Below are 23701 nucleotides of genomic sequence, written 5' to 3' on the forward strand. Positions count from 1 at the left end.
TGGGCCTCACCGAGCACAGAAGCCCATATCAGAAACGACTTCAATGGTTGGAAGCATTCGGCCTATTGCCATTTTATATTGAGATGCGTGCACGATGTATCTAAGCCGTTGAATTGAGTAAGGGTCGCGAGCCGATGTGCATTTCGAATTTGAACGGGTTCTTTGGTGTCAAAGGTAATCTCGCTGTTTGCATGTAGGACCCTATTATTCTTTATGTTTTTGCAATTCTTCCATAAAACATTTTTTTGCACACGTTGGCTTTGAATTTCAAGAAAAAAAAAACCCATTACGTAAATGAAAAAAATTTATTATCCGCTTGTATTGTAGGATTACAACAAAGTATTATACTATTTTTAAGGAAAAATATTATACTGCTGATTGCATCTGCTTATCATGAACTCAAATCATTGCCTAATGAGTTTGTATCGATGTGTATTAGTTTGTAGACGGTCAAAAATATAAACAATATCTACCCAATGCAATGCGGGATCTACTAGAGGAAATGGGTTATTTCGACGTGATGCAATGCAGAGTTAAATGGATATAGCTGTTAGCTCATGCAGAATATAGACTCACACAAGTTGAAGTAGATTTTGCTTCGCAACCATCTCGAAGCTAATCAGAGATGATATATGTTATGGTGTTTTCAATTAACAAATTATGCACCTTTGCCAGCAACTGACAGGCGTTCCTCGACATGCACCGTTCAATCGAATTGACGCTCAGTATTTTCAGGATCCCGACCTAGCTAACTCGCCGAGTCGGCATCTCCTTAGGCCGACTCGAATGTTGGTACTTATCGGTCCTCTTGTTGAAGATGACTCGCTGCGAATCCACTCGATTAGTTATTCGACACCTCGTTGGGTCGACTCGAAAGGCGTTACTTCTCGATACCCCCTGCCCCGCCCCCGTTGACAGCGCGTCGACTTCACATTAAATGCTTGGCATGCACCATCATTTCTCCATCCCCAATACTATTTATGACACATCGGACCACGCTTGTTTCGTGCGCAGCCTATCTCATCTCATTTGCCGAAGTGACAACGCTCATCCCGTGACCGCTCTACGACTGACACATGTAAAGTAGACGCTGACTTAGTCACCAAAAAGACTAGACTACCCCTCTGGCATAGCTATAAAAAGAAAAACAATTCCAAATAAAAAGGTAAGCAATTTTTTCTTAGCATTTGCTTCATTTCGCTACACTTCTCATATTCCCACTCAAGCATGTAGCTGACTTGATCGTTGGAAGAACAACGGGGGAATCCATCCCTTCCTCTTACGAATCGTTATACATGCAAGGACGAACAACCAAACTTCAAATCGAATACTCGAAAAAGTGAGCGGCCCATGCATATCAACCCAATCCCTATTACATTTTCTTTTACCTGTGTATTTAAACTATCAACAATGTACTTGATTGACAACGACCGGTGATGGAGTTCAAATTCTCGTGATTACCATCAAGATACTACATTCATGAAGTTAAGAAGAGCTAAGGCACTCAACAGCAATAGACCAAGAGAGACAAAAACTAGAGATCCCAGCTTTGCTGAAATGGAGGCCAAGACAGTGGCGTAGCTAGTCAAGACTTGCCTTGGGCAGCTACTCGTGGCAAGAAAGTGGCCAAAGGCCACACCGATGATGCAAACGGGTCTCCGCCTGCAACCTCCCCTCCTCCGCTTGCTCTCGGAGGCACTGGCAGTGCCACCATCGGTGTGACCTTTGGCAACGCAACACTGCTCGCACTCCCTACGTCGTCCAAAAATCCCATCGTCGCCCCGTTAGGAGGTTGGCTGTACATTCCATCAAGTAACAGAAAGTCGAATCCGTCACTGAGAACAACTCTGTGAACATCCCAACTTTAATTTTCGCTCAGGGCAAAAAATAATCCTGGTGACGCCACTGCCCAAGAAATTGAATTTATAGGCTGAAAACCGTCTACGATCGCGAGATTAACTTTAAGTTGCGAGGTCAACTTTATATCGTGAGGTTAACTTCAATCGATCGTAAAGTGAAAGCGGCGAGGTTAACTTTAGGCTGTCAAGCTTAAAGCTATTAGCTTTCATTATGTGTGATATGATTGTAGTAGTTTTATCAGCTCATCAGTCTCAAAGAAGGCAATACCAATACATCAGCGAGCCAATTGCATTAAATGCATACGTTGGTAATAGTTTTGATGATTTGACACCTAACGCACGTTACGCACGTCACCATCGATCCAGATTTATAGACTGAAATTTGCTTTATTTGTTTCCGAGTTAAAATTGGGTAACGAAGTTATTAGCTTCACGTCGCGAGGCTACCGAAGTCAACATTACGAGGCTAGAGCTGTCGGAATCACATTAAACGTAGTGCAACTGTTGCAACTTTATCAGCTCGCGCGGTTCTCAAGAGAGATGTACGTACGTACGTTGCGGGTCTGCTGCTAAAAGCTCTCGCTTTCAAGAGTTTTCCTGCCGTTTATTCGGCTTCCGTTGGTGCGCCATTACCCACTCGATCCGTTCGTCGAAGCTTGGTTGTTTGAGCACCCTGCTCGCGTCGTACGTACCCCGCTTAATTTGTTCAACAACGAAGCTTGGCGTTTTGACGCTTTACCGCTGCTGCTCCCCCTTTTTTTGGTGTTTGCTGCATCTTCGGAGGTGATCCCTCTGAGAGGAACTATACTGCAGCGGAGTTCAGCCCGACATAATTCAAAGGCGGCCCTGTGTGATGAGAGTTAATTTGGGTTCTTCAACAAAGAGGAGCTCCCCTCGTACCAAAATCGACGATGACGACGACAACAACTCGATAATTTTGTTCTTGTGGTCGACAGAGGCATGATCGCTTCTACCTCCAGAAAAGATCCTCGGAATCGAACTTTTATTTATTTTTATTTTTTAAGCGAAGAAAGAAGCAGTTTGTAACCTTTTAAAAATTAATAAAATTGTGAACTTTTTAATCTGAAAACATAATTGAAAAATCCTATCGGATATGATAGGAGAGATGAAAACTTTTTATCTATGTTACCCGGGTACTTCTATAATGAAGCCGTACCTGTACCCAACACTTTTCCGTACCCAAACTTCATGGACACTTCTTGAATATATGCATGTATTTATTACAACACGTACTCAATTATAAGATATATGTATTAATTTAAAACACTTGTCAAAGACTTCCTGGACGTAGAGCTTACACTTTACATCTGTCTTTTGAAAATAATGGGATACGGGTCAGATTCATTTCAGTGCATACCCAAGTTTAAAACTATATAGTTAATGGGTCGTTTATATGCCTAGTAAAAACATGAGTAGTTGACAATTCACGATCATCAATATGATAAAAGAAACACAAAAATGTGATCGAAATTTTAATTCTAATGACACATGAAGGGGAAAAAATTTATCTTGTGTACAACATTAATTCAATATATATATGTAGTCGTGTCCTCATACCCTACATTTTACAGTTTTACCGTGTCCTGTACCCGCACCCGTACTAGTACCCGTTTCCATGCAACTTAGCTTTTTATACATGGCCCGGCACTGAAAAAAGACGATAAAGTTTATATATAAACCCGGCTTATCATTTTCCAGTCAACACATGCAATTATTATATCACACACATAAATAAATAAATAAAAACAGAAAGACAGTATCTATGGTCATATAAAAAATTTTAAAGTTAAATTTTATGTTTTCCAGCGAGAGGAAAATGATGCAATCTGCAATTAAGACTGCTATCTTACACAAACTACCTTTTTGTTCTTTATCACATATTCATATCCCGATGATAAGTTTTGTTAGACGACAAAAACTATGGAAAACCTACTTATTTCTGGCTTTACATCCTTATTCCATATTGGTTTTCATAGTTTTAGTAGTTTTTATCTATAATTATTTCTTTCCTCAAAACGACTTTTGCATACATGGCGACCAAAATGACCCATTTTGTGAAATAAAAAATAATAGAGGTCCTAATTGAAAAAACAAATCCAAGAATATTACGGTGCCAAGAATGTCTCCCCAAGCTCAGTTCGCGCTTCAGAGCTCATCAGAGCTCTAACCCATCGCATTTATTAATTATAAATAATTCCCCTAATCGCAACGCCTCCATTGAAAGCCTCATTGAATGCGATCTCTCTTCGTCGTCCTCTGTCGCTTTCTCTCATCCAAATGCTTCAAAATTCCCCCCCCCCGTGAAATTAATTAAAGCTCATTAATTCTCATTCTCGCCTCGTCATTTCGAATCCCCCCGCTTCTTCTCGAATCCGGATCCGCTGCTGTGTTCCTTTTGGTGTTTTTGTTTTCGTTGAAAAATGTACGGGGAGTTTCGAGAGAAGGGGAGAAGCAGATCGAGGTCCGGAGAGAGGAAGGAGATCGTCGATCCTGATTCTGAAGCGGTGGATCGAGCTCAGCTTGGAGGTGAGATCTCAAATCTCCTTAAAAAAAATGTGGATTTGGATCGATGTCGTTTCTCGGAATTTTGCGTGGTTTTCTGTCTTGAAATTAAAATTTGCAATTTGAACCCCAGGAAGCGGGCTCAGGGAGAAAGATCACATCTTGAGCTGATGAAAGTTGATTTTTTTTTTCTGGTAGAGGATTTGGGAAATCGAGTTGTTCTTGTGCAATTTTCGGTTTTTAGAAATTAAAAACCTAAATTCTGAAACGAGAATGTTCAGAAATGGTAGTAGTTTTACTTTTTTTTTCTTTTTCTTTTTTGGGGTGAAATGCGCTTTTCATTTTCTGAGATGTTAATTCGATAATTAATTAGAACCTGCAGTGTTAACGTTGGCACATGATGCTTAGTGATATGAATTTTTTAATTAACGCGCTTTTTTTAATTAGGTTTCTTGCTATAAGCACATTATGACCTAGACCATCTCTCTTTTTATAATTATTTAAATCGTCTTGCTTCTATATGAAATAAGATTGCGACTTTGCTGAGCTAGATTCGATAATAGAGCATGACTTTCTTATTGGTAGCTAGCGTTTGAAGAAAATATTAAATCTTTAGCAGATTCCAGCGTTGCGTATGGCTTTTATTCAAATGATTCATTTATTCTGAAACTGGTACTTAATTTTTTTTTTTACAGAAAACAATTTGTTTATTTATTTATATCCCCTTTCTTTCTTGTTATAGTATACAGTTATAAACCTCCTACAACTATCAAACCATATCCATATTCAAATCCCACGGGTCTTAAAAGAAAATATTGGTAATTTTCTGGCAATTTTTTTTCTCAAGAAAAAGATATAGCATTATTTTTCAATTCTGGAAATCTTGAGCGGTATCTTTGGAGTACTTTATCAGTAACAAGAAAGATCAAATTTTTAGTACTAGTTTTCTTCTTCCAAGAGACATCCCATTATAATTAATAGTAAAGGACTCTGACCATTCACATGATGGGTACCGATGTTAGTTCTTAATCCCGGGATTGTGTTGTGATGTGTCCCAATGAATGCTTTCTTAGGCATAAATCTACTTTGTGTTATGAGCAGAATAAGATGTTGTTTATTTAATTTTCTATACTCCATTCTTTATTTTTTTTTCGGATAAAACATCACTTTCATTTTCTTTGGACTTGCTTAAAATATTTTATTGGAAGCTCTTATAACGCTTCAGACAAATTTTGTGTTATGTTCTGGAAAATTGGAGTTCCTTCATCTCTGAGTTTAGGAAATTATGTTCGACCTTTTATTTGGAAGAGGAAGCAAAGATTCAGTGCTTTCGGGCCTAGGTTGCTGTTCTTCTTCTTGGAGTTCTCCTTGTCCAAGTAATCTTTTGATCTTTCTGTATTTTGGTCTGTTTTTTTGAAGAAGATCATTAGAGTTTAAGCGCGCTACTTTGTAGACTGTTATTTCTTAGGATAATATAGACATTTTTTTCCCTCTCTTGAGTGCCCGATAAATCTAAACCTGGACTTAGTTTTCTCTTTAAGGGAACAATGCCAGTTTAGTTTACGAGTTAACAAATGGATCCAATGATAGTAAATACCTGATCATATGGTGTTGTGATATCACTTTGGGTTGCCATAATTGGCTCTCTAATTATCCTTGCACAGCATAGTTTATTCTAGTTTGCAGCTTTTTCTCCCCCCTTATCAGTGTTGCGCGCAGCGGAAATTTCGGCAGCACTTCGGCAGCACAACAAGAGAGTCAGGTCGCAATAAGAATTCTTGTTTCTCAAAGGAAACAAGAATCTGAAGCCTATATCCTATCAAAGTAGGATATTAGCTCTTCCTCTCGTCAGCTCTAGGACTGCGCGTCGAGGGACCCTAAAAGCTATTACAAATCACACAAAAGCAGTACAACCAATTTTAACGTGGTTCGGCAAATTGCCTACGTCCACGGGGCAAGGAGGGGGGAGATCTACTAATAGAGGGAGAGAATACAACTAGGGTTTACACAAGAATCTCACAATTTAAACCCTCACACAAACTCTCTCAAATCCCTCACAAATATCTCTCTACAAAAGAGGATGCACAAAACCCTTGCGCACAAAATCAGCACCAAAAGGAATCACTGTAGCCGAAATAAATCAACCCCTTTGCTGCGCCTGCACACCTGTAGCCGCACAAATCAAAACCAAATAAATCTCCTTGCACACGGAAAACAAAAACCCTAGGCGGTGGTTTTATAGCAGCTTTAATTTTCGGGTTCGGGTGGGCCGGTTAATCACGCGGAAAACGAAAACCATGTTAAAGAAACTCAAACTCGTCAAACAATTGGTGAAGACTGCGTTCACATGGGTGTGGCCCCCACTTGTCTCCTCACGTATTCACAATTCTCCACCTCGGCGAAGTTTCTCAAAACTGAACCGACACCAAAGCAATCAAATGTCCCACTTGTTGTGTCCAGTACGCCGCAATCCACAACAAGTCGAGAACCCGAACGAGAGTCCAAACAATCTCACCCCCATCAACTAATCCAAACCGGCTGCATCTGAAAGACTGCCTACGTATCCTCTTGCCCAAGGAATCAAGCCGAACGTAGTTCACCCAAATGGCCGACAACGGCCTCAACAATTACGAATGTGCAACAAGTTTCGACAATGATCAAACTTGTTGCTCGGAACCACCTTAGTGAGCATATCTGCCGGATTATCCTTCGTGTGGACTTTAACAATTTCCACATCGCCATCTTCAAGAACATCCCGAACGAAATGATATCGAACATCGATGTGCTTCGTCCGCGCATGAAAAACCTGATTCTTCGCCAAATAGATAGCACTCATGCTATCACAATGAATAGTGACGGACCTCTGCGATATACCAAGTTCCTCCAAAAGTCCTCGAAGCCAAATAGCTTCCTTCACAGCCTCCGTAACTGCCATATACTCTGCCTCCGTCGTAGACAAAGCCACCGTCGACTGTAAGGTGCATCTCCAACACACCGGCGCACGGGTCAAAGTAAACACATACCCCGTAGTAGACCGGCGCTTATCCAAATCCCCGGCATAATCCGAATCAACATAGCCAATGCATAGCTGCCCACCTGTAGTGTCTCGCTCATAAACCAAACCAACATTGAGCGTACCTCGAATGTACCTCAAAATCCATTTCACGGCGTCCCAATGACCCACTCCTGGATCGTGCATGTATCTCGATACCATGCTCACCGCCTGTGACAAATCTGGTCTCGTACATACCATTGCGTACATCAAGCTCCCAACCGCGCTCGCATATGGAGTCTTCGACATCAACTCACGATCTTCAACTGACTTCGGTGAAAGACCAGCTGAAAGCTTCAAATGGGCTCCCAAAGGTACACCAACTGGCTCCGTATCCATGCTAATATGGAATCGCTATAGAACCTTCTTCAAATAAGCCACCTGTGTCAAACAAATTCTGCCCTTCTTCTTGTCTCTGCCGATCTCCATCCCTAAAATGCGCTTCGCCTCGCCCAAGTCCTTCATCTCAAACTCATTCGAAAGCTGAACTTTCAACTCATCTATAGCTGACCTGGAACTAGAGACAACCAACATGTCATCGACATAAAGCAACAAATAAATGTACGCACCTCCTCTCAACTTGCGAAAATACACGCAAGGATCAAACTGGCTCCGAGTGTACGAATGACCAAGCATAAAACCATCAAATCGCCTATACCACTGTCGAGGAGACTGCTTCAAACCGTATAGCGATTTCTTCAGTTTGCAAACCAACTTATCTTTCCCTGCAGCTCGGAATCCCAATGGCTGAGTCATATATATTTCTTCATCAAGATCACCATGAAGAAATGCCGTCTTCACATCCAACTGATCTAACTCTAAACCATACTGTGCCACCAAAGCTAGCAAAATCCGAATCGAAGAATGCTTCACCACCGGAGAGAAAACCTCATTATAGTCAATACCTTCCTCCTGTGCATAGCCCTTCGCAACCAACCTAGCCTTGAACCTCACTGGAGTGCCCTCAATGCCCTCCTTCTTCGTGTACACCCACTTGCACCCAATCGCCTTCCGCCCCTTTGGAAGCTCTACAAGCTTCCATGTATCGTTCTTGTGAAGAGACTCCATCTCCTCCTGCATAGCCACCTGCCACGAATCAGCCTCCGAACTCTGCTCGGCCTCTCTGAATGTAGTAGGCACCATCTCATCGATACTCTCCACCGGAAGTGCATATGCAACTGTGTCGGCATACCGTGCTGGCACCCGTATGTCTCTCCTCTGTCTCCGTGCCGCAATAGAATCCTGAACCTGAGCCGTCGGTCCCTGATCCTGCTCATGAGTACCCGTATCCTCCGCATCACCGTCGTGCTCGCCTGGCGTCACCTCAGTCGGCACTCTCATGGATACTGCACTATCTGGACTCTGTGGAGCTGCATCAATCTCCACCACCTGCGAAATCTCCTCTGTCGGGTTGCTCTCCACCTGATGAGAGCTGGGAAGCTTCAAGATAGAAGCCTCATCGAATGTGACGTCCCTACTCAGCACAATCTTCTTATCAACTGGATCCCAAAGCTTGTATCCCTTGACACCACGCTTGAATCCTACAAATATGGCCTTCCTAGCTCGAGGTTCCAACTTATCAGTTCTAACATGATAATATGCAGGGCAACCAAATACCTTAAGCTGGTCATAGTCATGTGCTGTCTCTCCCGACCACATCTCCATAGGGGTCTTCCCCTCAATCGCAGATGAAGGCAGCCTGTTAATGAGGTGGCTCGCATAAGAAAGTGCCTCAGCCCAAAAGATCTTCTCCAAACCACTATGCGCCAATAAACATCGAATCTTCTCCAGCAAAGACCGATTCAATCTCTCCGCCACCCCATTCTGCTGCGGTGTATGACTAACTGTGAAGTGCCTCTCTATGCCCTCGTCTCGACATAGCTGCAGAAAGGGGTCTGAGGTATACTCGCCGCCGTTGTCGGATCGCAACGTCTTGATCTTTCTCCCAGTCTGCAGTTCCAATCTCTTCTTCCACTCCACAAACAAATCTAGGACTTCACTCTTATGCTTCATGGTGTACACCCAACATCGCCTAGAATAGTCATCAACGAACGTGACGAACCAATGTCGACCACCAAGTGATGCCGTCTTAGTGGGACCCCAAACATCTGTGTGCACGTAGTCCAAGATGCCCCTCGTCCTATGAATGGCCGTCCCGAACTTCACCTTCGTCTTCTTGCCAAGTACACAGTGCTCACAGAATTCTACTTTACCACTCTTGGCTCCCTTCAAAAGCCCCTGCTTGCACAATGCCTGCAGTGACTTTTCACCTGTATGCCCTAGCCTGTAGTGCCAAAGTCTGCTCATGTCCGCCTCTGAAATCGCCGAAGCAACCTGGCCAATCTCGGTGCTCCCCTTCAGATAATATAAATTATGATTTCGGACTCCCTTCATCACCACCAAAGATCCCTTAGTAACCTTTGCTACAGCATCCTCAAAGGTCACCCTGAATCCCTTCGCCTCCAAAGCCCCCACTGAGATAAGATTCTTCTTAAGTTGAGGAACGAATCTCACCTCCTTCAGCTCACGGACTACTCCATCGTGCATCCGAATCCTCACAGTACCTATCCCACGAACGCCACAGGATTGATCATTTCCCATGACCACAACACCCCCATCGAGTCTCTCAAATGATGAGAACCAATCTCGCCTAGGAGTCACATGATAAGTAGCGCCAGAATCAAGCATCCACTCCGATGCATCCAAATGGTTCACCTCCGGAGTAATCAAAAGAGAAAAGCTCGAATCATCGGAATCATCGCCTTTCGCAACATTCACCTCATTGGCCTTCGGGCCCTTATTCTTGCTATTCTCCTTTTCTTTGACTTTCGGGCAATCTCTTTTCCAATGTCCCTGCTCCTTGCAGAATGCACATTGATTCTTTCCAAGCTGGTGACGACCTCTTGACTTTGACCTCCCTCTGTTTCCACCTTTCTGATATGAGCTTCTACCTCTCGCCGACAAGGCCTCTCCTGAAGTACTAGCGCGGGAAGTCTCCTTATCCTTCCTCCTCAAATCATAGTTCGTCAATGCGTTAGTCACTTCACTATAAGTGATAGAAGATCTCCCGTTCAGCAACGTAAGCACGAAGGTATCATACTCCTCATCCGGTAAGGAGCCCAAAAGAATAATAGCCTTGTACTCATCTGTGATCTTCTCATCCACGTTCGCCAAGTCCGACAACAACTTAGTGTAGTTGTTCACATGAGCCGCAAGCGAGGTACCTCTGGACATCTGGAATCTGAATAACCTTCGCAGCAAGTGCAACCGGTTCTCAACACTCTTCGTAAGGTACTTATTGTTGAGAATTTCCCACATCTTCATCGCAGACGTCACCCCAATCACATCGTATTTCAGCTCCTGTTCCAAACAGGACCTGATCACCCCGCAAGCATTTCGATTCATCTTTTCCCATATCGCCTCTTCATATTTAGGTGGCCTCACATCGACCATGATGGTCTCCTCCAAAACAAGAATCTGAAGCCTATATCCTATCAAAGTAGGATATTAGCTCTTCCTCTCGTCAGCTCTAGGACTGCGCGTCGAGGGACCCTAAAAGCTATTACAAATCACACAAAAGCAGTACAACCAATTTTAACGTGGTTCGGCAAATTGCCTACGTCCACGGGGCAAGGAGGGGGGAGATCTACTAATAGAGGGAGAGAATACAACTAGGGTTTACACAAGAATCTCACAATTTAAACCCTCACACAAACTCTCTCAAATCCCTCACAAATATCTCTCTACAAAAGAGGATGCACAAAACCCTTGCGCACAAAATCAGCACCAAAAGGAATCACTGTAGCCGAAATAAATCAACCCCTTTGCTGCGCCTGCACACCTGTAGCCGCACAAATCAAAACCAAATAAATCTCCTTGCACACGGAAAACAAAAACCCTAGGCGGTGGTTTTATAGCAGCTTTAATTTTCGGGTTCGGGTGGGCCGGTTAATCACGCGGAAAACGAAAACCATGTTAAAGAAACTCAAACTCGTCAAACAATTGGTGAAGACTGCGTTCACATGGGTGTGGCCCCCACTTGTCTCCTCACGTATTCACAATCAGTATATCATGTGTGGAGCTAAAGGTTGCAGCTTTTCAAGTAATCTCTAGTTCTTTTATGTAGTTTTATGATCACAAACTATCTTGTACCATAACACTGATCAATATCCGATAGATGTCCTAGTAGTCATGAGTCCTGGCATAATTGGTGAATGAGTAACTCGGGTTATGGGAAGTGCGGGTCACAGTTCAATTCCTGATTATGGCCATTTTTCCAGTAAAAAGAAACAAAAAAGGCCTTGCAGGATAGTAGATTTCCATATCAGCTTAAGGGACCAAGGAAATGGACAGTCTTCTCTTTAGGTGAGGCATTTTATAATAATTTAACACTTTCACATATGGCAAATTAGTGACTTGGACCTCACTGAAACTCTTTGAGAGCATGCAACTTTTGCATTTGTTTAGCAGTTCTGTCTGCCAAGGGCTTCGATAATAGCTTTATGCCATGTTGGGCATTAATGCGTGTGATTGGTTTTGGATTTGTTCTTCCTCTGTGCTAGTGCCATTTTTTCATGCCTTTGTCATGAAACTTATGTAGCATATCTGATGGTCATGCTGCCAGATGGTAATCTATTTAGTCTCGCTGCATGCAACAGTCAGCAAGTCATTGTCCATCAAATTTAGAGGATTAGAGGAGCTATGTCTGTGCTTGCTGATGGATATTTCGTAGTAACAGTTTTCAAGCAGTAAACCGCATGTCACTGAACTTTGTGATGTCATTATCTTTTACTTGTGTTGCATAATTTATCTAGAAGTAAAGATATTTGATCAGTCTCTACCTTAACGTTGCAAACTTATGTTTCAGCAAATGGTCAATTGAGAAAGCAAATAAATTTGTCAAAAAGAACATTGGACTCCATTCCCGGCAGTAGGGTTCCTGTGGAAGAATATTCTGTAAGTGCATCCTTTTTTCCCCATACATGTGCATATGTTATATGCCATTTGACAGGCATAAAATTTCTATTCGTCATCTTTGTCTCTATGTACTATCTCTGAATGAGATCCATGAAATCTTAAATTTCTTCATTGTTCAGCCCGTATGATTGATTTCGTACATACTATCATATGCAGTACCAAAATTTATGGCTGAGCATTCTATCGTGTAGTTATTCTTCTTCCTTTCCATTTTTGCTGGCCTTTTCCACCTACATATCCATTTTGTATTCTGATGTTTATGACTAAATTTACATTGCATGTTCAATTTCCTAGTCTGGTCTCGACTTTGGGCGCGTCTCGTCCAGGAAAGCCAGCAGAACAATAAAAACACTGATAGACAAGGAGATATCAAAAGAAATGCAAATGAGACGATCCTCACCGAGTGTGGTTGCACGATTGATGGGTCTTGATACTCTGCCTTCTGTACTCACCGGACAGCATAAGGAAAGAGGAATTAGTTCCAAAAAGACTTCATCTGTTGGGTTTCACAGGAAACATACGTCACACGAGTGTTATCCTCTTCAGAGCAATAATGAGCATCAGGAATGTAAAGATGTTTTTGAAGTCATGGAAGTGCCAAAAACCGAGAAGCAAAAACATAAGCCACTATCAAAGGGAGCGTCAAGCCTAGAACAAGGCGAGTTTGATTTGAGACCAAGTGACATCGAGTTGGCTTTTGTAAAGCAGAAGTTCATGGATGCAGACCATTCGTCAACTGATGATGAATTTCAGTACTACAAGGAATATAATGATGCATTGGAAGACCTTGATCCCAATAGTGATCTTCTTGTGAAATATCTCCGAGAACCCAATTCCTTGTTCAGAAAACATCTCCAGGATCTGAAGTGCTCTCCACCTTCTCCACACGCAAGGCACATCACAATTTTAAAGCCATCAAGAGTTGCCAAGTCTGATAATGAATCATGTTGTAGATCCCAAACATATACTGAAAGGCACACTCATTTGCTAAAAGATGGTGTAAAATCTTTCAAGAAGCCTGTATCTAACCTTGTTAACCACTCTATAAAGGAACATAACTGTTCTCTCCAACATAAATTGTCAGAGCCACTGTGCACAGGAAAAACTAAAGGTCATTTTCAGTCTACTCCGATTGTTGTTCTGAAACCTAGTCTAGAAAGGGCCCAGGACATAATAAAAACTGTTCCCTCAGCAAGATCCCCTGACAATTATCCTTATCGGCTCATAAGGCAAAAGCGGGTTCCAATATCTGGAGAATCTGAGTTTTGTGGAGACAGAGAAAGGCATAAACTGTCTGCTAGTATGGTAGTTATGGGGCACAAGTCAAAAGGTTTAAGAGAAATTGCTAGAGATGTTACCAAACAATTGAGACATGCTGGAAATAGTGGTAAAGTGGTAGCAGACTCGAAAAAGCGCAGGTCTGTCAGAGATGAAAACCCACGTAACAGGTCAGGCATGGAAAATTTGAAGTCAGAACCAAATATATGGTTTTATAACGAGTTAAATGAGTGTGGTGATAGCCTCAGCGCTTCCTCATATTATGCAACTGAGTCTTCAGTTAGCAGGGAGGCAAGGAAACGACTGTCTGAACGATTGGATTCGATCAAACAAATTCATAAGGTTGGACTCGTCGATAAGGGGTCCAGCACACTGGGAGAAATGCTTGTATCTGATAGAGAGATACCAGGAACTACTCAGAATGCATCGATTATTCAGAATGTTTCAGGTGAGAAGGTGTTGGGAGATGAGATTCTTGCAAGACGGGAATACCCTATGGGCATTGGCAGTAAGGATGACTGGAGAGATGGGTGGTCCAGGAATTTGTCTAGGTCAAAATCTCTTCCAACTTCATCATTTGTTTATGGAGACCATAAATCTAACAGAAAGAACAGGGTTGGTATTAGTGACAGCAGTCATCTCCAGAATGTGCTCAATAAGAGCCGAAATGATTCATTCGATACAAATGTTAGTCAAAGAACAAGACCTTCAACCGAAAGACTAAGCTATCGTCATGACGCATCTCAATCTTTTTCTGGCAGAGAGGAAAGTGAGATTTTTGATCGGGAAATTCATGTCAATTCAGAACAATTGCATGATAAGTTCCATGTAACACACACTGGTGAAGAGGTTTACTGTTTTCCTGAACTCACAGACAATTATGTTGCTGGAAGAGCTCCTCAATGTAAGGATGCCACGTTCGATATTGCGGTTGACAATGAGCAGGCGCTGCAGTCCACAAAATTGGAAGTGCAAGCGAATGATGGGAAGATTTCTGGTCCTGACCTAAACTACACTGGGAGAAAGGTTAGCTTCTGATATGAACTAGTTTCTCTGAATTCTTTTGTTCTTTTGTGTACTGTAGTTATAGTTATAAACAGCCTTTAGACTATAATGATCCTACTGATGGTGATTTTCCCCCTTTCTGTATGCTTGTGTGCATGTGTTGACTTCCATGTTTATTTGCATGAAGCAGATTGCAGCAGAAAAATTCTTCATAGCTAAAGCAATATATATAAGAATCTACCACGGTTGTATTGCAGCTACTTACTTATTCCAACAAGGAGACTTCTTAGAGGATTTGTTTCCATATCCAGTAATTGCAGAATACTTTGATATCCTACTATCGCTTGTTGGACTTGGGCATTCTTTATGACATATCCTTGTATATAGTAATCTCAGTATATCAAACACATCACTCGCTAAAATGTTAGTAATGTAATTAATTAGTGATGAGCTTTAGGATTCAATTTAACTTATTGATGCATTTTTTCAATGTTCCCACTTTCTTAACCAAGCATATAAAGATAATATTTGTTCAGGTGGTGGAATTATATAACATCATTCATTATGATATTTGGTTACAGGGGTTTACGTAACTGATTCTGTGCCACCGGTATCACACCATATATGTGTCAATGCAAATTGTCTCTCATCATGTATTGTTATTCTAATAAGATATCCAGAGCGTCCATTTATCTATAGAACCTATCTTGAACAATTTGCTTGCAATTCCACAAATTGAATTAGATAGAGTGGACCATATCCTTATAGGAGATTAGCAGTTATCTCTTACACAACTCCTCTTATTTGAATACGTATTGCTTGCTTCTTACTTCAGGAAACCTCAGTTGATCATCCTCAAGTCAGTTCCCTTTCTTCTCACTGTAACTTATCAGAGCCACTCTCTCCTTCTAGCCCCAAGGAGGATCAACCTACTCCCATCTCTGTTCTAGAGCCACCACCATCTGAAGAGGACAAATCCGGTTCAGATGACTTTGAGAAGATCAGTGCGGGCCTCAAGGGTAAGTGGAGCATGAAAACTGAAGCAGTTCGTCTTCATCTCAGAAGTCAGTACTGCTTCTACTAATTATGCCTTATTCCTGCAGACCTACGAATGCAGCTGAGACTTCTCAAGTTGGAGTCAGCAGATTCAGATGCTGAAGACTTGGAGCTTTTTATCTCCAGTGACGAGGAGGATAGTGGAGGAAAGTGTCATTCTCCTCTCAGTTCGGGAGAGGTACTCCAAGCATTTAGAGATGACGAAGATAGGGACTTCTCATACCTACTTGATGTACTCATTGATTCTGGTGTTCGTTATACCAGCGGGAATTCACTCTTTAATGCATACTACCCTGAGGAACATCCAGTTGGCAAAGAAGTGTTCGAAAAGCTCGAAAAGAAGTACAGAATGATGACATCATGGTCAAAATCAGAGAGAAAACTCTTGTTTGATCTTATAAGTTCCATTTTATCTGATATTCTCACCCGGATGAAATCGAGTTGTCCCTCCAGTGAGGATCTCGTCGAAGATGTATGGCAACTTGTGGTCAAGAAAAGGAAAGAGTTGGGTGGCAACCAGGAGCAGCTCTTGTTGGATCCTTGGTGGTTGAATTTAGGAGATGACGTGGCTACGATCGGAAAGGAGTTGGAGACAATTTTAGTTGATGATCTCATGGAAGAGCTCCTCTCTCAGATTATATGAAAAAAGACCTACACATTTGAAGAGTCATCATAAGCGGCAGTCTGATCATTTTTGGTCTTGATTCATGCAATTAAATTTCAGTTGTTTGGCCATTGTGATCAGTTCTTCTGCACATAATTTACTGAGTCCACTCAGATCCGTTCCAATACATGGGCGTGGGATTAACCTAAATCTCCTACTGATGTTGAGTAATTGATGCAGACAGATATTGTAGCTTACTGTAATATATTGTGTAATCATGTAATACATAATATATTTCAACCATGGTCTTTCTTCCGAAATATTTTTTTCCTCCTTATTTCAGTATTTATCAGCCTTCACGTTTATCCCTGTTCTCCTTATTGTACTAAAATGGTATCTCCGAGAAACAAGTAGAACATATCTTTTACTATATTTCTACAGTGAATTGATCCATTTCCATGATAAACTTAAAAGGCGTTGTTTGGCAAATGGTTAAGTGAGGGGTTAAGGTTTAACCTTTTTTTAATCCGTCAAACGTTAAAAATCTATATAATGGTTAAATAGAGTTAACCCTCTGTAATTTGCTAAAAGCCAAAAATACAGAATTGTTAGGCTAAACCTTCTAGAGTGATTAAAATAAGCTAACCCCTTAACATGAGGGGTTTACTAATACTCTTATGTAAAAGGATTGAAAGTTAACCCTCCTAATTATAAGAAAATAATCAAAATCATTGTTATTTCCAAACACTAAAAATGATCACAACAGCTAAAATAAAACTTCTATAACAAGTTAATAATTTAGCCATTCGCATTATCGAACGGGCTAATTATGTTAATCGTTCTCTTTAATCTCTCTTCCTTAAACCATTAGCCAAACGGCGCCGACGGGTATTTGGTTACAATCTCCCATGTGGGTCACGTTGAGAAACTCAATGCGGCTAAGTTAATTGATGGATTTCTAGCTATTGGTAGCTCAATGTGTTACTTGTTCATTCACAGGTCAATCTTAGATATTAGCACATTAACGCCAACTATTATTCCATGGAGATATGCTGAAAGATTTGCTAACCATCAAAACCTTGCTATAAGTGCCACTAAGCCCATTTTAACTCCCTCTTGCTTATCCCAAAAATAAATAAATAAAAAAACAAACAAATAAATAAATGTTTTAATCAGACAGTAATGGCATTTTCAGCTTGTTTGTTTCGGCCCATTGGGATTTTTGTGACCGTTTAGCTCTCATTTTGCTCCCTTGTGTCTCTGCAAGCAGTCTAGGAAGCAACGAAGGGAAGGAGAATGGGCCTAGTGTTTATCGATCTGGGCCCAAAAAGGCCAGGCCATGACGAAAGGGTTGGGCTATGAGATAATAAGGAGTTAAGATTTGTGCACCTCATCTGCAACTATACATAATATAATAATCAGGGTGTAACGCTATGAGATATGAAAATATAAAAATCAATAAAGGTTTTTGCATGTGAGTACGGGTCAAATACTAAATTGTTTTTTCCCTATGTTTTTTGCAAGCCTTTCGAAGGTTTTTCACTTGCAAACAACACTATGGTGGACCTAACTAAAGGAAATTCTTTTTAATTTTTAAATTTTAAAGATACATGGGAAAAAAGGGAATTAAGCCAACGATTAGCCCAGCCCACAAGCAAAACAAGCAGAGATCTCTTTGATGGCGGTGGCAATTCGAAATATCTCGTAGACTTTAGATATGCATAGAGTAGAAAGATCCTTTTTTTCCCCTTCCAAAAAAGAACAATATATTAAATAAATAAAAAAAAGCAAGGAAGAAAAATGAAAAAGGGGACGGCATCTGATTCTATTTACTTATGTGGATGAGAAGTTGAGATAATGGCAAAAGAAAAGTTTGGCTAAGTGTCTCCTCACTTATTTGCTCGGTTGCTTGCCAACACATTTATTCCCGTCCCAATCCCTTGAGAAACAGTCCAAGGCTAAGTTAAGAGCCAAAATTTGCTTTTGTTTTCCTTTTCTTCTATAAAAAGAAAATGTTTGCAAAAATAATATTGCAAATCACTAAAAAAGAACGGAAAAACTTTGGAAAAAAACCCCTTTTTAATTAACTCTTCGTTCTTAAATTTTTTGAAGCCTTAATCCTTCCATTATCTGATCATATGTTTTTTTCCTAAGTTTTTTAAATTACAGGGGAATCCTAAAATGATAACAGTTAGACATTCTTCAAGAACATTCATAGAAAAATTAGGTAAACCCTTACAACTGTTGATGTTAAATATCACACATCCAATTAAAGTCACGGAGTTTATAAAAGAAAAGGGGATTGCTTTCTTCTTCGACTTTATGCCTGATTCTGGAAATAGGATGGCCGAGCAATCTGCACACAAAGAGTCGTAAGAGGGCGGGGATGAGTTCCCCCGTGATACCTCCAACGATCAAGTCAGTTGATGAAATTGAATGAGGTTAAAGAAGAACCGTGTGTTCTTATTTTTGTGCAATGTGTGCTTTAAGGGGTTTTAGATTGCGAACCTCTGGCTATGACGAATAACATCTGTATTTATAGGGGATGCCAATGGCAGATTGGTCACTTCATGAGTGTATAGTAAGACAGTGGTGAGGGGTGAGCTGGAAGTTGAGTTATCCTTTACTCTACACGTGTTGGTTAGTGAGTGAAGGGAGGTCACTTTCGCAACATTGGTAATTAGCAGTCCGACGAGTCTTCAAGACTATTAAGGATGAAGATATAATGATGATCATCGAAGATTAAACAATGTTGAGAAGTGACACCTATGCTGATAGGTTCGAGGCAAGGATAACCTCTTAGCTTCGTCGAGAAGCAATGCCTATAATATCATATCTTCGAGTCATTGACTCTCGTGTCGACTGACACCACCTTTCGTGTCGACACAAGAGTGCTGGCTTGCCTGACTGGTCGGAATGTCGTCTCGTCCCAACTAACAACCGTTTCTCAAGTCGATATAGAGATGTCGACTCGTCTGGAAGGTCATGATCTCTCATGCCGATTAGCACCACTCCTCGTGTCGACACTGAGGTGTCGGCTTGTCTGGCTAGTCAAAATGTAGACTTATGAGATCATATATCCGTGGAACAGATATTCCCCATAACAACAATGAATATGAGATGTTTCTACAATTAGCCATCAAAATTATACTAATGTATAAAAGTGATTTTTTTTTTTTTGCTAATTATCATTTCTAGAATTGTGCTAGAAATTGTAGTTCCCAATGTTCGCATTAATTGTGGGTATGGACCACTAGAGAGTTAATCCGAGTTGATTTTTCTAAACTGACTGCAATAATAAGTTTGCATATATGTAGACAAAAGATGTGCAGTCCTCTCATTAAAAAGTCTATGGCTTCTTCCTCTACCGAATCATGAATGAGATGGTGAGCAAAAGCTTGGCCCACCAAAAAATAATGCACGCAGTCGAGTGACGTGTGAGGGCGTCTAAGGTGCTACATGCTTGTGGCATGTCTGAGCTAACTCCGAGAATATCAAATTTCTCATGAAAATAGATTATAAACAAGAAGAGTTACTGTTTTCAACTAATCAACTTGAATCTTCTGCCTCATGAACTCGATCATTGCTCTAGTATAAAATTACTTTTCTCAACTCTCATCATAACTTCAGAGTTTTGATGCGGTGAAAAAGATGTAGCGCATCGCAACAAAAGTCACCATAAAAAATGAATAACTGGTGCGAGGATACAAATTTTACTTGGACGAGTGAGGGAGCAGAGATCATCATTTTCATGAGAGACTAATAAAAGAGTGAAGACCATCATTTCTAGAGAGAGATGACTTGATGGATATCAAGTCTGTTGGACACGTGGTTTCAAGGAAAAAATTTGTTTCTTCGCATTCGATTCATTTCATTGATGACTTAATAGTGTTAATATGTACCAAATAGATATCAAATCTTACATTGTTGGGATTGCAAATTTGTGTACTGGTCTGAAAATGAATATGCATTATTAATACCAGTCATTGTATTTATCTCATGATTGAACACTTATATCTATATTTTAATTGCTTAGATGACCGCTCATGTAATAAATTATTAATTAGATCGTTAAGCACATGTAATGTTTTTCACCAATTAACATAATGAATTTTCAGAGTCTTGATATGAAAAAGTCATGATCGTTTGACATAATAGTTTTTTTTCCTATGTATAATACCTTGATCACTTATGGAAATGAAATTTGTGATGTATCAAGTAACTTGCATTGAGTAATTACCTGGTAGTTGGCATTTTGTGCTCGAAAATATTTACTCGTGACATAGTGAGCAAGCAACATTAGTTAGAAATAAATAAAAATATACAACTCAAATTGACGAAAAGCGTTAGAATTGATTAATAATTCAATTAGTATTTAATTACATGGCCGGCCTTCCAAGTAATTGAAATGTGGGTGGGAACATCTAACTATGACCATTGATCCCATAATCCCATTAACCCCCTTCTCCATGGAAGCGTTTGTATTTGCGCCACCTCTAGACTCGTTTAATTCAAAACCATGTTTTTTTTTTCATTTTTTTTCCAGGGATATTACTATCCTACCAAAAAAATCTCCTGACAAAAGAAAATACTAATTTAACTCTATTTATTCTCCGAGTGTTGCTACGGGGACCCAAAATATGGGACCAACGGAAGGGACATGTGAGATGTCCTCTCCATATATGCAATAGGGAGGGGACACCTCATCTGTCTCCTTCCTTGGTCTTATATTTTAGGTCCTTAAAGTCATTTGTGTTTATTCCCCCATTAAACTGCAAATCAAGCAAATGTTGGTCTTTGTTCCCTTCATTGATCCCCTCACCGACCGTTACTTTCTTTGTTCGAGTTTTTGACTCTCTCCTCTTCGCTCTTTCTCATCCTTTTAAAAACCAAACCAAACCAAGCACCTCTCTCTCTCTCTCTCTCTCTCACATCTCCAACCATGACGACAGAACTCCAAACTCATGAACTAAAAGAACTCCCCTTCAGCATCAACAACCGTCCCTCAATACTCACAACATCTTGCACCCTCGCCGGCCGAGCCATCGACCGCATGCTCGCCGCACATTCCGCGACCCGCTCCGGTCGAAATCTCTCAACCCCGTCCTCTCTCAACCTCAAACACCAAACAACAAGCCCAAGAGCATAAACTCAAAGGGGAAGAAAGCTGCTGAGCTCCCTAGCCCTGCCAGCAGCTCCCGACGCTACCTTCTGAGTGAAAGCAGCAACTCTGAGGAGTTCTTGGAGCCTGAAGTCTCGAGGTTTCGGTCCCCGAGGATCGAAGAATCGAGGTTTGTTGTGGTTCCGTCGAGGATTCAGAGTGTGAAGGTCGAAGAAGCGAAGGATGAAAAGCCTTCTTCTTCTTCTTCTGCTGCCGTTGTTAACAAGCCGAAAGAGGAACAGGTTTGGATCAGATAGCGTTAGTGCAATTTTGTTGTTGTTAGGGGTTTTTTTTGTTAAGTGTTTGGGCTTGTTTTGTAATTTTGAAGGTTGTGGTTTTGAGGGTGTCGTTGCACTGCAAGGGGTGTGAAGGGAAGGTGAGGAAGCACATATCCAAGATGGAAGGTGAGAATTTTTAGTAATTTGCAATTTTAAATTTTTTTTTTGGTACTTATATATAATTGCCTTAAAAATGCGCATAAATTTGCATAGTTTTGTATGTATTTGTTGGAAATTAATATCAAAAATTTATGTTCACAAACGTTTATGTAATATCAAAAATTTAGTTAGCACCTATATATAAAATCCTTTTTTGTTGACATAAAATTCAATCCAGGTCCTTTTTTATCAGCAGAGATGTCGCCACTTTCTAATTATTTTTGGTGGATTTATGTCAAGTGAAAGTTAGAAAATAAGCCATAAAACAAAAACGAATCAAGTACAATTTAGTGGGAAATTGACAGAAAATATGTTTGGAATAATAATATACGTGGATTGTTGTAATCTGTGGAATGATCTAAAAAAAAGAAAGAAAAGATTCAAATTCTGACTAAAAATAATCAAGTGTAGATATGGAAGTGCCAACTTTTAGAGCAATTGAGAGGGGAATATATGCAAGTATATATACCTCTAAATTGTTAGGAATCATATTGTCGCTTTGTGCATATATTTTGCTTCCATAAATGTTTTTTTAAACAAAATAAATTTAGACCCATCATTGAAAAACTCAAGAATTTGAGTTACTACGACTTTTGGAAATGCTGATATTTGATGTAGAATTTATTACGCCTATAGGCTAAAAGCTAACTTTTAATAAAAAACTTCAATCATCCGCAGGTCATAATTAATTTATTTTTCTGTTGTCATATTATGGGAGTATAAATGAAAGCTACAAAGGTATATATGCAAATCATAAACTTTTAAGCCATGAAGACAACTGGTCTTTTAGGGAATATATGCAAAGCATATCATGAAAGTGTTTGTACACCTAATCTCCAAATTGTTCTTAGCCCCCTCGAACATTTTCAAAACTATTTTTTTTTCTTAAACCTTTTCGGTTTTATTCGACCAGGGGTGAGGTCCTTCACCACGGACTTAGCGAACAAGAAGGTTACGGTGATCGGAGACGTCACTCCTCTCGGCGTTCTGAACAGCATTTCGAAGGTGAAGAACGCGCAGCTGTGGCCGTCGCAGACTAGAACGTCCTCTTAAGTTTTCAAACCAATGTTGTTTTTTTGTCTGTAAATAAAGTTCTTTCTTCGTCGAGAGACGTTATGCATGTCATTTTCTGTATTTTTAATCAGTCAGATGTTTCGGTTTGCTGTTTCGAATAATAATGAACGAGAGCTTGGAAAGCAGCAGGTGAGGGTTTTGTGGTCAGAGAAGTTGGCTGGTGGGATTCTCTGATCGTCAAATGGCCGAGTGCAGGAGTGCGAGCCGAAAGGGACCGATGAGGGGTGGTGGAATCTCGCTTTTCTTTCTCCTTTTGATGTTAACAGGGTGCTCCTTCGACCTCAAGCTCCCTTTCCCATTAATTTGTGTAGCTGGCCATTAGATTCTGAGCCCCGATATTTTCATCTTCGATTAACTTCACATAACCCCCTGAACTAGTTTTTCTCATGCTTAGTGGCCTTACCTCAGTTCGACCTCACATTATCTGAAACTGTTTTCAACTAAGTTGAGCGCACAATCTCATTTTCTTAAAGTGATCGTCAGCTTATATGCAGTACTCTCTTAGCTCAAAGCAATTTCACATAATGAGAGGTTGGATAGAGGTAAACATTATAAATGAAAATCAAAATACTGCCAACTTAATCCACACGTCCAAATCAGTCCGATTAGAAAAAGTGATAATATTAAAGCTAATGGGGCTAGAAGATCTAGAAGTCGATATAGAATGATTTGGTC

The 23701-nt window shown here is 40.5% G+C and overlaps 2 protein-coding genes across 5 annotated transcripts; both read left to right on the forward strand.

Moving 5' to 3' along the window:
- LOC109847259 lies at positions 4012–16674 on the forward strand. Of its 4 annotated transcripts, none has more exons than XM_020416494.1 (6): positions 4012–4406; positions 12302–12390; positions 12706–14562; positions 14623–14716; positions 15525–15713; positions 15798–16674. In XM_020416494.1, exons 1-6 carry the CDS (start codon positions 4301–4303, stop codon positions 16391–16393), a joined length of 2931 nt encoding a protein of 976 aa, XP_020272083.1. In that variant the 5' UTR covers positions 4012–4300; the 3' UTR covers positions 16394–16674. The 4 variants fall into 4 exon arrangements, with proteins under 4 accessions (XP_020272083.1, XP_020272080.1, XP_020272081.1 ...); XM_020416493.1 differs by adding an exon at positions 4516–5758 and having other exon boundaries at positions 4324–4406; positions 12706–14716; XM_020416491.1 differs by having other exon boundaries at positions 12706–14716.
- LOC109846672 (heavy metal-associated isoprenylated plant protein 6-like) lies at positions 21323–23151 on the forward strand (the record flags this gene model as incomplete). The annotated part of the gene is made up of 3 exons (XM_020415920.1): positions 21323–21757; positions 21844–21919; positions 22866–23151. Coding segments are annotated over 3 exons (651 nt in total), but the record flags the coding sequence as incomplete, so codon positions are not given.

Source organism: Asparagus officinalis, chromosome 7 (assembly GCF_001876935.1).
Source record: "Asparagus officinalis chromosome 7, Aspof.V1, whole genome shotgun sequence".
NCBI classification, from domain to species: domain Eukaryota; kingdom Viridiplantae; phylum Streptophyta; class Magnoliopsida; order Asparagales; family Asparagaceae; genus Asparagus; species Asparagus officinalis.

What these genes read in the sequence shown, in the direction of transcription:
- LOC109847259 (XM_020416491.1), top strand. Translation starts at nt 4,301, where the DNA reads ATGTACGGGGAGTTTCGAGAGAAGGGGAGAAGCAGATCGAGGTCCGGA. An exon ending in GGATCGAGCTCAGCTTGGAG is followed by an intron (nt 4,407 to 12,301) that starts GTGAGATCTCAA and finishes CTTATGTTTCAG; the next exon opens with CAAATGGTCAATTGAGAAAG. An exon ending in TTCCTGTGGAAGAATATTCT is followed by an intron (nt 12,391 to 12,705) that starts GTAAGTGCATCC and finishes TCAATTTCCTAG; the next exon opens with TCTGGTCTCGACTTTGGGCG.